The sequence below is a fragment of the Larus michahellis genome, chromosome 5, assembly GCF_964199755.1.
Source record: "Larus michahellis chromosome 5, bLarMic1.1, whole genome shotgun sequence".
In the NCBI taxonomy this organism is placed as follows: Eukaryota; Metazoa; Chordata; class Aves; order Charadriiformes; family Laridae; genus Larus; species Larus michahellis.
The window spans coordinates 11,424,361-11,435,700 of NC_133900.1; the positions used below are offsets into that span (position 1 = coordinate 11,424,361).

Genomic DNA, 11,340 nt, shown 5'->3' on the forward strand with positions numbered 1-11,340 from the left:
TTTGAAAAATGGAAACTAAGGGAACTGTTTTTACTGCCTTTTCAGGAAGGGGCACACGGATGCAGAGATTGAAGCAATATTTACTAAATATGACCAGGATGGGGACCAGGAATTGACAGAGCATGAACATCAGCAGATGAGAGATGACCTGGAGAAAGAGAGGGTGAGCTTAGCATTAGGAGTGGTATGCCACCAGCACAATCTGCCAGCCTTCTCCCTGTGCTGGTTTGCTGCCCCACAAGAATCCACTTGTTTCCTTTCACATTTTCTCTCATCCCTGGCTGCCTGAGCAGAACTGTAAAAAGGCAAGGGGGAGCTGATGAAGGGCAGGAGGTCTTAGACCTTGATGCTCCCATCCCCGTGTACAGGTGAAAGTCTTTACATCATCTCTGTCTGTGGCTTGTGTTTTCACAAAGGAGGATCTGGATCTGGATAGGAGTTCTCTGCCACGTCCTCTGAGCAGCCGCAGCTTCCCCCGAAGCTTGGATGACTCCGAGGAGGATGAGGATGAAGACAGCGGACACAGTTCCAGGAGGAGGGGCAGCAGCTCTAGTGGGGTTTCCTATGAAGAGTTCCAAGTGTAAGTTTATCCTGGGGGGATAAATCTGCACGGTGGTGTCTTCCCCCGCCCTGGGTTTTCTTATTTCAGTTATATAGTAGTCTCTTCTATAACTCAAATTATTATTATTAGCAAATTATTCATAAAAAGTGTTATGTTTTTAAGGTGCTTAAGTCTCTCCTTTTAGTATCTTTCAAGTAATGCCTGAACTGGAAATACTTTAGAGAGGATTATGGGAATCAGGAGGAAAAAAAAAAAATTATTTTTTTTTTTCAAAAAAACCCCCAAACCATATCCTTAAAACTCAATCATTGAAAAGACAGAGAAAATAATCATGCTACAATAATACCAGGAGACTTTTCCATGTTTTTTCTTTTTTTAGTAGTAAAACCTTGAGGTTGTTTTAGGTTCAGTGAGAACTTCAGCTGTTTTTTAAATAAGACTAAGGTACTTGCAAGCATGTATTTTGTCTAAAATGATAGATTTCCATATTAATTAATTACAGCAACACTAGCTGAATGAAGAATTTGAGTAACTAGAACCAGTGAATTTTGATGAGGATGCCCTAAAAGCAGGGAAAAGAGAGTGGAGTACATGCTTTTTTTTCCCCATCTGTTTTACCCCTGTGTTATCTTCTTGGTCTTGTGTACCTTGTCCCTTCCTGGAGAGTAGGACTTATCTGTGGAAAGTCAGATGAGTGCTTGAATTAAAGTGCTGTCTCATCCTTATCTGCTCTGTGTGTTGACACGCTAGAATGATACTGACTCGGAAATGTCAGAGTCACTGAAGCTCATGCTTGTTGCCCTCAGGCTTATGAGGCGGGTCGATCGCATGGAGCATTCTATCGGCAGTATTGTCTCCAAGATTGATGCAGTTATTGTGAAGCTTGAAGCGATGGAGAGAGCCAAACTGAAAAGGAGAGATGTGTTGGGAAGACTGTTAGATGGGGTGACAGAGGTAAGAAACCCACCCTCTCCTGTCTGGTGACAACCTGCATGGCTTGCTTACTGTTGACACTTCTTCTACTGCTTGGCTTGGGAGGGTTGAGGAAGTGGTGGTAAAGATGAGGTGGGTGCTTTGGCAGTGGCCAAGTGACTTCAGTTTTGTATAAGGAAAACATGAAATTTAAAACATGAAATGTTAGGGACATGATGTAAATCTCAATATGACAACCCATCTTAGAGCAGGCCTGTGTCACGCTGAGGCAAAAGAGCACCATTTAAACCCCTGAACTGCACAGCAGTGGTGTTCGGTAGTTGAAGCAGCTGAAGCGTCTCATTCGTCCCTTGGTGTCTGTTGGGATTAATACAAAGCTTTTTATGGACTAGTCTGTTAGAGTCTGGGGGATCCAGCCCAGCAAGCCCACGCGGCCTGCTCTTCTCCCATGTTGCTTCCGGGATTGTGTGTGGCGGGTGGAAGCAGATAACTTCTGTCACCAGGGTTATCTAGCTTCTGTTGCCTCCCCTCCCACCTTCTCTTTCTTGAGGGTCCTTTGGAAGTGACCAGCTGGACAAATGTGTTACTTCTGTCAACTTCCTGATGGAGCGAGAAGATGCCGAACAGGGCTGTTAAGGGTTGGGCAAGGTGGACTGTCTTGGTGGGTTATGTAGGTTAGATTTGCAGATGCCCTGTCACAGGTATGGTGTTGTTACAGCCAATAATTCTGCTTGATTCTTCAGATGGGGCTTCCTTGTGGGCGTGCTGTCCTTAGTATATTTTACATTTCTGGACGTGGGTTTTAAATACCAGAAACTGTAGTACAGATTGTGTTTGATAAGTGAAGGTGGCAACCTGGGCGTTACATCACGGGAAAAAACAACACTACTGCAGTAGCTGTGTTTCTTCATTAGCCTATGGAAATACTTAAGTGGCATAACAATTTCCTGTGTTTGTATAGGGTTTTGCTTAGACTGCCATTGGGAAGCTGCGCTTCCAGCTTCTGTCCTTTAATCTGTTTAGGATGAAAGACTGGGTCGTGACAATGAAATCCACAGGGAACAAATGGAGCGACTTGTGCGAGAGGAGTTGGAGCGATGGGAATCGGATGATACGGCATCCCAAATGAGCCATCGTTTGGGAACACCACTTGGACTGAACGGCCAGCCTCGTTCGAGGAACTCTCGGCCATCTTCCTCCCAGTCAGATGGTATTGAGGGGGGAGGAGGAAATGGGGGGAATAACATCCATGTGTAGAATTGACTTTGTAGGTGATTCTAAATATTTCAGGGCAGTATTAAGCCAGTAAATATGGTTTGCCGGTATGAGGTGATCATCCCGATCAGATCGCTGAGGACAATTTTCACTGGTGGGCAAAAGTAAACATTCTCTTCATAAGGCATTTTCAGACTTATTTAAGCCATGTGTCACATTCAAGTTACCAACAGTGAGAATGTCAGCCTTGGAAATGAAAATGCAGAATGGAAACCAGGTGTGACAAAACCTGCCTGGACAGAATTTGGTTCCATATGTGTGTTATGGAGAACGCTTTAACAAAGGGCAGCAACCTTCAGACAAACAATGTGCCGCAGCTAAAACGCTCAAATGAAAGGCTGTGCGTTTTCTGCTTTCTGTTGGAAAATATGATTTTTAAATGCTTTTAAAAGCAACTTAAAAAATAAGATGGCATACAAACTTATTGTCTCATTCATTATAACAGCTGACTTTTTCAAAGAAAACAGCACTTTGATATACTTCAAGTTTCTACCTGTTTTTCTGAGTTATTCTTAGTGTACAAACGTTTTAATTAACTTAAAACATTCTTTTTTCCTGTTTTTGAGAAATACTATGTTTCTTTAAACAGTAGAAAGTGCACTTAGTTTGTACAGCTGTAAATCACATTATTCCACAATAGAAACTGTACACATTATGTGGCTTTGCATTTCATTAGCATTTCAGAAATAGTATTTGAGAACTGCCTCTTCTCACCCAACTAACATAATCATTTTGAGCTTTGTTGCAAAGTGCCCGTTTTTAATATTATGTTTTCATGATCTGAGTGTTCCTGGGATAAACATTCCACAGGTTCTTAGGTAAATATGGTTACTTTGCAGAAAATGTATTCTTTAAAAGCACACAGAATTGAAAAACGCTATCTGTTCCTTGGATGTGAAAGGGAAGAGGGCAGAGAAGTTGCTGACAGTTGTGAAAATCCAGTCTCGTACTCTATCAAGCTCTAATCACATCTCAACTATGTAGTCTGGTTTTACATTTAACAGAACTGCTCGTAAAATTATTAGGTATATTTCTACATATGCTTTTCTGCTGAGGTAAAACATGTAATTCCTTCGGAAAGGTGTTTGCAGTGTAATCACTGGTTTTTAGTATTTCATTTCCTCTGCTTTCCATGTCATAGAAGCTTTGTTTTTGAAAGGAGATGCAATGCTGAAATTACATTGGTTTCCTATAGAAAGCATTGAGGCATAGTATTTGCAGTTTTGCCTCGCAACGTGTTTGTGGATGTGGAATGCTGGTTTAGGAGAGAGGTTGTCAATTGTGCTTTTTGCCTGAAGTTGTCTTGTATTTAACGACTTAAGAGCTGGTGTAGAGGAAAATGGAAAGCTACATAATCAAACAGATCTTAGCTATTAGCAGGGTATATAGAGGGGAAAACGCCTACTTAACAAAATATAAGTAGTGTGTATGTGTTATGTTGGTGCTTTTTGTTTCAAAAAGCAGTGATTGCCAGGGGTCAGCACCTTTTCTTGTGGTAGTACTGCTTAGGCAAAGCTTACGTTTTGCCTGTGTTCTTACAACTCCGTTGCCTGGATGTACAGTGACTCAGAATGCCTTGCTAAAACTAAACGGACTACGTGCCTTTCCCTGTTTTTAAGTTTATGAGAAACCATATGCACAGAAACTTAATTAACGTAAGGTAGAGCAGGAGGAAGTTCAGCGTGGAGACTGGAACTTCTTAGTACCTTTGGCTCGAGAACAGAATGATGTGGGAAAACAGGTTGTGATTCTTGGGAAGTATTTTTTTCTCTCTGTGGGTTATTTTGTCCTGTACTAGAAAGAAATTCATGCTCTTTCACAAGAGACCCCATCAACTTCCCAAAACAGCGCGTAGCACAGTGGTTAGGGCATTTGTGTGAAACAAGACACTGGGGCTAAGCTCTGTCTTGCCTTGATTGAAAAGTTTTTGGACCTTAGAAACCTTCCTGAGGAAAGCTTTTCTGTGTTGAACTGGCATTTCTGACTTTAAACGAACAAACCAACCAAAAAAACCACAAGCTGTACACGTGGCCAGCTGGTGTGCAAGGAAAATAGAAAATGCAATACAAAGCAATTTAAATATGCATAGCCTTGTCTTTATATTCATAGCCAAAATGTGTAGTGTGTTGGTATGTGACATGATTTACAGTGTAAACTTTGAGGCATGCTAACTAATTACACATGTGTAACATGTAATTGGTGTTGGGTTTCTAGGCTCAAGGGACCCTAAATGCAAAGATGGTATTTAAATAATTGGCTACTTCAAATCGATGACTGTGGCCAAATGACCCAAGGTGAGTTGTCCGGCAGTCAGCTGGAACCTTCCTAAGAATACCTTGTGTTAAGGCTTGTGCCTGCGGCCTGTAAAGTATGTGGCCCTCCGAGGTTTATGGCAGCGCGGGCTGGAGAGCATGCAGGAGTGATCCAGTGGTCGTTTATCGGTGAGGCAGGGCCTTCCTGAGGGGAACGAAAGCAAAACTGAACCTACGAGTATGGTTTTTAAATAGGTTTCCTGTAAAAATGTGTCTTGCAAAATGTAAATTCAGTCGTGCGGTTCATCTTTTATTTGTAGTATATGACTATTATGGAAATGAAAATATTTGCATTCCTAGCTGTCTTTGTTGAGGTATATTTCTGTAACGTGTCGTTACTTAATAACAAACTTCATCTTGAAGTGCAGTAAGTTTTCATGGGGTACCCGTGTGTGCTGATAGTGGGACTTGCAGTAAGTGCATGGCCACTTGACAAATGTTACAAACATTCTATTATTTCATTTTTCAACTTTAGATTATAGCATCATTTGTCACTTAATACAAAGATAAAGTTTTTGCATAGTAATGTACAGTGTTTGGTGTTATTAGGAAGCTATTAATTATGCAAGTCGTCTACAATGATCAAGAATGTATTGATCTGTAAAACTGAGCACTTTACTTCCTAATAAACGTTTTATATAATCTATAAAGCAAACATTGTGCCATACACTCAGTTTGTTTATAACGGAACATTAAGAATCCTACATTTTATTTGTGTGTGTTACTTCTATGTCATAGCTTATTCTCAGAATACCTAACAATGTAAAAAGGAGTACGGGGTGTAAATGAACAGAGAGGACTGGGCTGATCCTACTGCTTCATTGCCCAAACAGTACTTTTTTTTTTAACACTTTATTTCACATTCGCATTTGTGCAAATGCCCAGCCCTATTTTCTGCTATTTCAGGTAGCAGCTCCCACTGATAGTAACACTGTCCCTTTGTTACTTCACAGTTGCTGTCTAAGTTAACTTCTCTGTTCTCTTTTATTTTTTTTCCCTTTGATACAGGGAATCCCACAGCATCTGGAGGATTGAATGGTCCTTAGAAATCCCAGGCTCGCATATAAGCCCCATAGTTCTGTCCGGGCAGCTGCCTCACCGGCTCAAAAGTATACCATAGTAATGAGAATTGAATGCTTAATGTAAATCTGTCTTAGTCTTGAATGAAATGCATACATGCGGAGTTTATTATGTATATTAAGCCTTTAGTCAGGGTGCTATAAAAGTCACAGTGTGGGGGAAGCGGGAAACTTTTTTGTTTAACACTGTGTATATGTTGCAGTGTTGCTGACTTCTGAAAATTTCTTAAGGAGGTGCAGTTTGAGATGTGTGTTTGGAATAAGAATCACATAGTTCTTCTATCTCCCACGGGCATCACTTGGATGCCTTGTGTATTCAAATACTCTTCTCCAGTAAATCTAAATGAGAACAAAAAATTGAGAAAAAGGAAAGAAAGTTAACGTTATGATAGAACGTCTGCATGCAATTATTACTTGTGTATTTAGGCCCCCACGGGGCTTTTTTTTGGTTCCCTGCTTATATAGACCATGCAGTGTGAGTGAAAAGGATGGCAACTGGAGGTGGAGGAGTCCTTCTCTGGAGTCCGTTCTGCAGGCACTCTTCAGGAGAAGTTTAGTCTGTTTGTGTCCCTGGCCCTTCCCCATACAGCATTTCTCGCCCTGCTGGGGGCCCCAGGGCAGCGCCGAGCCCCCTGAGAAACACAGGTGATTGGGGCAGGAAGATGGGTCAGCAGCACTGCTGTCCAGGAGGGAAGGGAGAGCCTAACATTTCAGAGACACTTAAGTCATAGAAGTCTCTCTTCTGAACCAAATTGCTGAAATTCTGATGCTCGCAAACCATTCTTGCCTTTCTGCACACAAACTACATTTAATTCAGAAGCACAGGTGTCTTCTGTTTTGCTAAAAATTTTCTTTAGCAATAGCTCAGATTATGCCCTGGTCTTACCTGAGAGACGCTGTGGAAGGCTGGAGGAAAAATCAGCTCTCAATTGCTGGCAAATAAATGATGAAGTATTACTTACTAAAGCGTGCTAAATAGAAGAAAACATTACTGCTGTATACACCGTGTAAACATGAGTTCATGCTCTGTGTCTTCCAGAAAATACATTTCAAAGAAAAATAAATAGTTTGCAAAACAAACCAGTCTTCTACAATGGCAAAATACAAAAAAAAAAAAAAAAGCTGTCAGAAACTTTTTTCTCTTTGTGGAAACTTAACAAAAGTATCAGCTTGGGTTCTGATCTGTTTTCAGGAACGTAGGAATGCATTGGAGGATTTCTGATCTCACGGTAAGTCTGTGTACCTCTGTGCCATAACGGTCCTTCCAGGCTTTAAGCACTGCTCGTGCAAAACAGGTAGGGAAAGGCAGAGGGACTGCTCAGTGGCTCGTGTGGTAGGCCGACATTCAAGAGAGTTGTGTCTCTCTTCTATGTGTCACCTCACCCTGTTGCGTTAACACACAAATTCAGCCGGTCACGGCTTGGTTCAAAGGACTGGTGTAAGCATGTTGATGCTTAAGTGTCAGGAATGCTAAAACAGCAGTGGGATCACAAGCAAGTTTTCCTCGGACAGGAGATTTCTGGCAGCTCCTCTGCTTTGCTTCTCCTTTAAGAAATACTTGGGGAGACTGAAACTGCATCCCAGGAAGCAAAAGCAGGCCTGAAGGTAGCAGACTTGTGCCTTCTGTAACAGACTGAACTTGGACTTGATGTGAGAGCAGCTCTCCTGCAGCCAGGTGTTCAGGTGTTTTGGAGCAGGCCTACCAGCAGTTGGATGCTAGGAAGAAAGCAAGAAGTTTTTTGAGACTCGGGGGGTACGCTGGGTTTGTGTGGCTCTCAAGAAGTTATTAGTAATAAACGCAATACTTAGATTGCCAAAGGACTGATGGTGACAATTTGCATCAGCCACAGTTTTGCTGGTGACATTTTGACAAAAATTTAGACCAGTGAATTCACCCATTTGCAAAGCCTTGCAATGAGTAAAAAATAGATTAGCAGATATTTCCAGGGACTAAATGTTCATTGAAAGACTACTCGCGCAAAACAGATCAACAATATTAAACTGTTATAGAGCTAGAATTTGTTTAACCGCTGTCTAGATTTTGAGACTTCTACTGCTGCAGACCCAGAGGAACAACTGACTCCAGTGAGCGCCACGGCTGGGGCTTCTTGGTGGTCTCCTTCCCCAGCTGGCAGCACCCGGCCTCTTCGCTCCCTCCCAACCATCTCCCGACGCAGGAGGAGACGGCCCCAGATCCGAAAAGCTCTCAGCCGAAGTAGATTTATCATATAGAAAAGACATGCAGCTCTTCTGGTTTTAAAACTGTTTTATGTTACTGAGCTTTGAATGCTATTACTGTAAAGATACTTGCCCTGCTTGGCCAATTAGTCCTGCTAAGCCAGGTAAACATCAAGAGGAGATTCATTTAGGAGCATTTCCTTTCCCTATATGCCCCATTTCATCATAGCAGTGCTTATCAAGGGCTGAGGTGGATTTACTGAGGCGTGGCTCTGGAAACTTGAGCACAGATAACTTGCTTAAGATTTGTGATACTTCTACCCCTTTTTTCTAAACAGGCAGCAAGTCCTCTTGCAAGAACCTCCAGCTTCCATTTCAGAAAAACGATTGCTTTGTCATCGCAACCCCCAGAAAGCAGGGAAGGAATCCTTGCATGAGTCATGCATTTCTCCTGGTAAGAAATTTCCGTTTCTTGCAATGTTCTTGTGACGTTAGAGCTGTGTAATAAAGGCCAGTTGGGTTTTGCTTCATTTAAAACAATTAAGTTAAGAAACAGGTTTGACAAGGATTTTTGCTGTCTGTCTGTGAATTCATGCCCAACGAGCAATAGGAGGGAGACTCAGACCGGGAGAGAAAAAAGCATTTATGTTATGTTCATAAGTCTCTTCCCTTTTTTGATAGCTAGCAGTGAGACGAACGTAAGCTCTATCTGACAGAATTAAAAAAGGAGGAAAATATTTAGATTGAAAGAAGTTGTTCATGTCTGTAAGAACCATAATCACACAGACAGATTATTTAGAAAACGAGCGTGTCACATGGAAAATCCAGAGGAGCAACTCCAGGAACCTTTGTTGGCATTGCTGCGATTTAAACTATCAAATTGTACTCTCTCATCCTGTGCCATACCTTTTCTGTAAAAATACACAGCTAAATACGAAGTGAGTGATTGCACTTTAATGAATGTTCAAGAGACAGTTGACGTTTATGAAAATAGCATTTATCAGTTAATATTAGACAACCACTGCCTCTTTTTTTTTTTTCCCCAAATTGGTGGTGTCTTTTGGAAGATTATTTGGATAAAATGTGCAGAAAACCGAGCCCTATTGGTCTGTAGAGAGGAACACCGGAATTTTTCATCCAGGAAAGGAAAATTTGAATACTTGTCACATTATCAGGATACCAGAGAAAAAATCTGCAAACAGAAAATATGTAACTACAGATCGTAACAGGGATTGTTCGAAGAGGTTTGGTTCACCTTGAGCTGATGCCAGCGCGAGTCCAGAAACAGTTTTCATCGCGTTATCCGAGGTGCCCGTCTGCAGTCACCCAGAGCAGGGCGTTGCACCTGAAGCGCTTGACTCTGTGCCCATTAGGTCAATGGAGATATAATCAGTTCCTTACAGGAGGCAGCTGGCCGTTTCATAATACTGGAGAAAGAGGGAATAATTGCAGTGTTGCATTCTTTGAAGAAAAAAGGTGCCTAGAATATTGGCGAGGTAGCTTTCTTGGGAATGAAAGGACCTGCTTAGACAGCAGGAACCAAAACCCTACGGGGCAAAGATTATTGCTCTCTGAATACGAAAGAAATACATGAGGCTGGAGAAGCACGATTTACTTTTTTATTTGTTTTAACAGGCTAGGTTAGGCATTAGTTATGTTTGGATTTCTGCAGCAGGAATGTAGTCAAAAATCGGTTCTTGCCCCTATAGAAAGTGTCTGGGCCTGTGAACACATTTTGACCTGCCCGTTCTTGGGTTCGTGAGCTGTATGGGTTAATCGGTATGTCTGGTGACTTCTCTTACACTTGTTTTGTGACGATTGCAATTCCATGTAATGTCCTTATCTTCTTGGGTAAGGGTGGCTTTCAACAGTTCGGTGGCAACTTCAGAAATTGTGCAGCTTTGGTGGCACAGTTGTGAAGTGCTTTCATCAAAGGCCTAAGCGTGAAATAAGAGAGACTGCAGAGAGAGTGACTAGGCCTGAGCATCAAATACAAATTTTCTTCTGTACAAGGTACCTTTGCCCTTTTGACATGCTCTTTTTCAAGTATTATAGGCATCAGGTTTGCAGTGTAGTGAGTGTGACAGCATTGTCAGACGTCGTTCCAAATAATACTGTAAACACACTGCAAATTTCCAAGGGGTTGCACTGAACTGTTTGAAAGCGTTATGTTAGAAATTATTTTTTTCAAGTAATGTAATTGCGTGTCGTATCAGAGGCAGGGGAAGAAAATGAAAAAATCTTTTGGCGCTCACAGTCGTAAAAACCAAAACAAATGTTTATTAGGAGACGAGCAACGCTCACTGCATTTGGTCCAGTTGCTTGTGCTAGAGCTGTCAAATTGGCTGTGTGGGTGCTGGGATGAGAGTAATCACCATGGTGAAGGCGGCTGCACCTTTAATGAAAACATTAGTTGGTCGATTACAGCAAATGGAGCATTCCATTCATTACAAGAAATAATTACTTTCAGTTAGTGGCACTGAAAAGATAATAAAAACCTTACTTTCTGTCCTGAAAGCAATAAAATTTCAGGTGGTAGCTTTTTAAGATTTTTGTTACATAAAGCTTCCTTCAAACTAATCAATTCAAATGAATTGTAGTACGTCTTTAGAAAGTAAGAACCTTCAGCTTGTGATTTAGGTTTAGTTACTTTAAAGTAGTTCAGATGGAGGATTTAAAAGAAAAAAAAAATCTTCAACCAGATTGGATAATTTCCCATAAAACCTAAACATAAGTAAGTCTTGTAAAGTTTCCTAGAGGCCACGTTAAATCACTTACTGTTAAATGTAAGCAACCCGGAACAGGAATTTTCATACACAAAAACACATTTTCAATTGAGTTTGTGATATAATCAGAATGATTAAATTCTGTACATCACAATCATTTAAGACTAAATTCAAATGACAAAAATCTCAGGAAAACAATGGTATCGGGCAGTTATGTCATTTTTAAGCCCGAGCAATGCATGAGTCTTAACACTATAAACCACTTGATCCATGGT

At 41.3% G+C, this 11,340-nt stretch overlaps 1 protein-coding gene across 2 annotated transcripts in view; it reads left to right on the top strand.

Moving 5' to 3' along the window:
* The window catches only part of PKD2 (polycystin 2, transient receptor potential cation channel), a 32,237-nt gene extending 24,314 nt beyond the window's left edge, over positions 1-7,923 (top strand). The window contains exons 12-15 of one of the 2 annotated variants that reach the window (XM_074588746.1): positions 46-163; positions 417-580; positions 1,369-1,516; positions 2,519-7,923. In XM_074588746.1, the coding sequence (XP_074444847.1) occupies positions 46-163; positions 417-580; positions 1,369-1,516; positions 2,519-2,752 (664 nt within the window). In that variant the 3' untranslated portion in view covers positions 2,753-7,923. The remainder of the gene's footprint in view (positions 1-45; positions 164-416; positions 581-1,368; positions 1,517-2,518) is intronic. The other variant, XM_074588748.1, reaches the window with a different exon arrangement.
* The last annotated feature ends 3,417 nt before the right edge of the window (positions 7,924-11,340 follow it).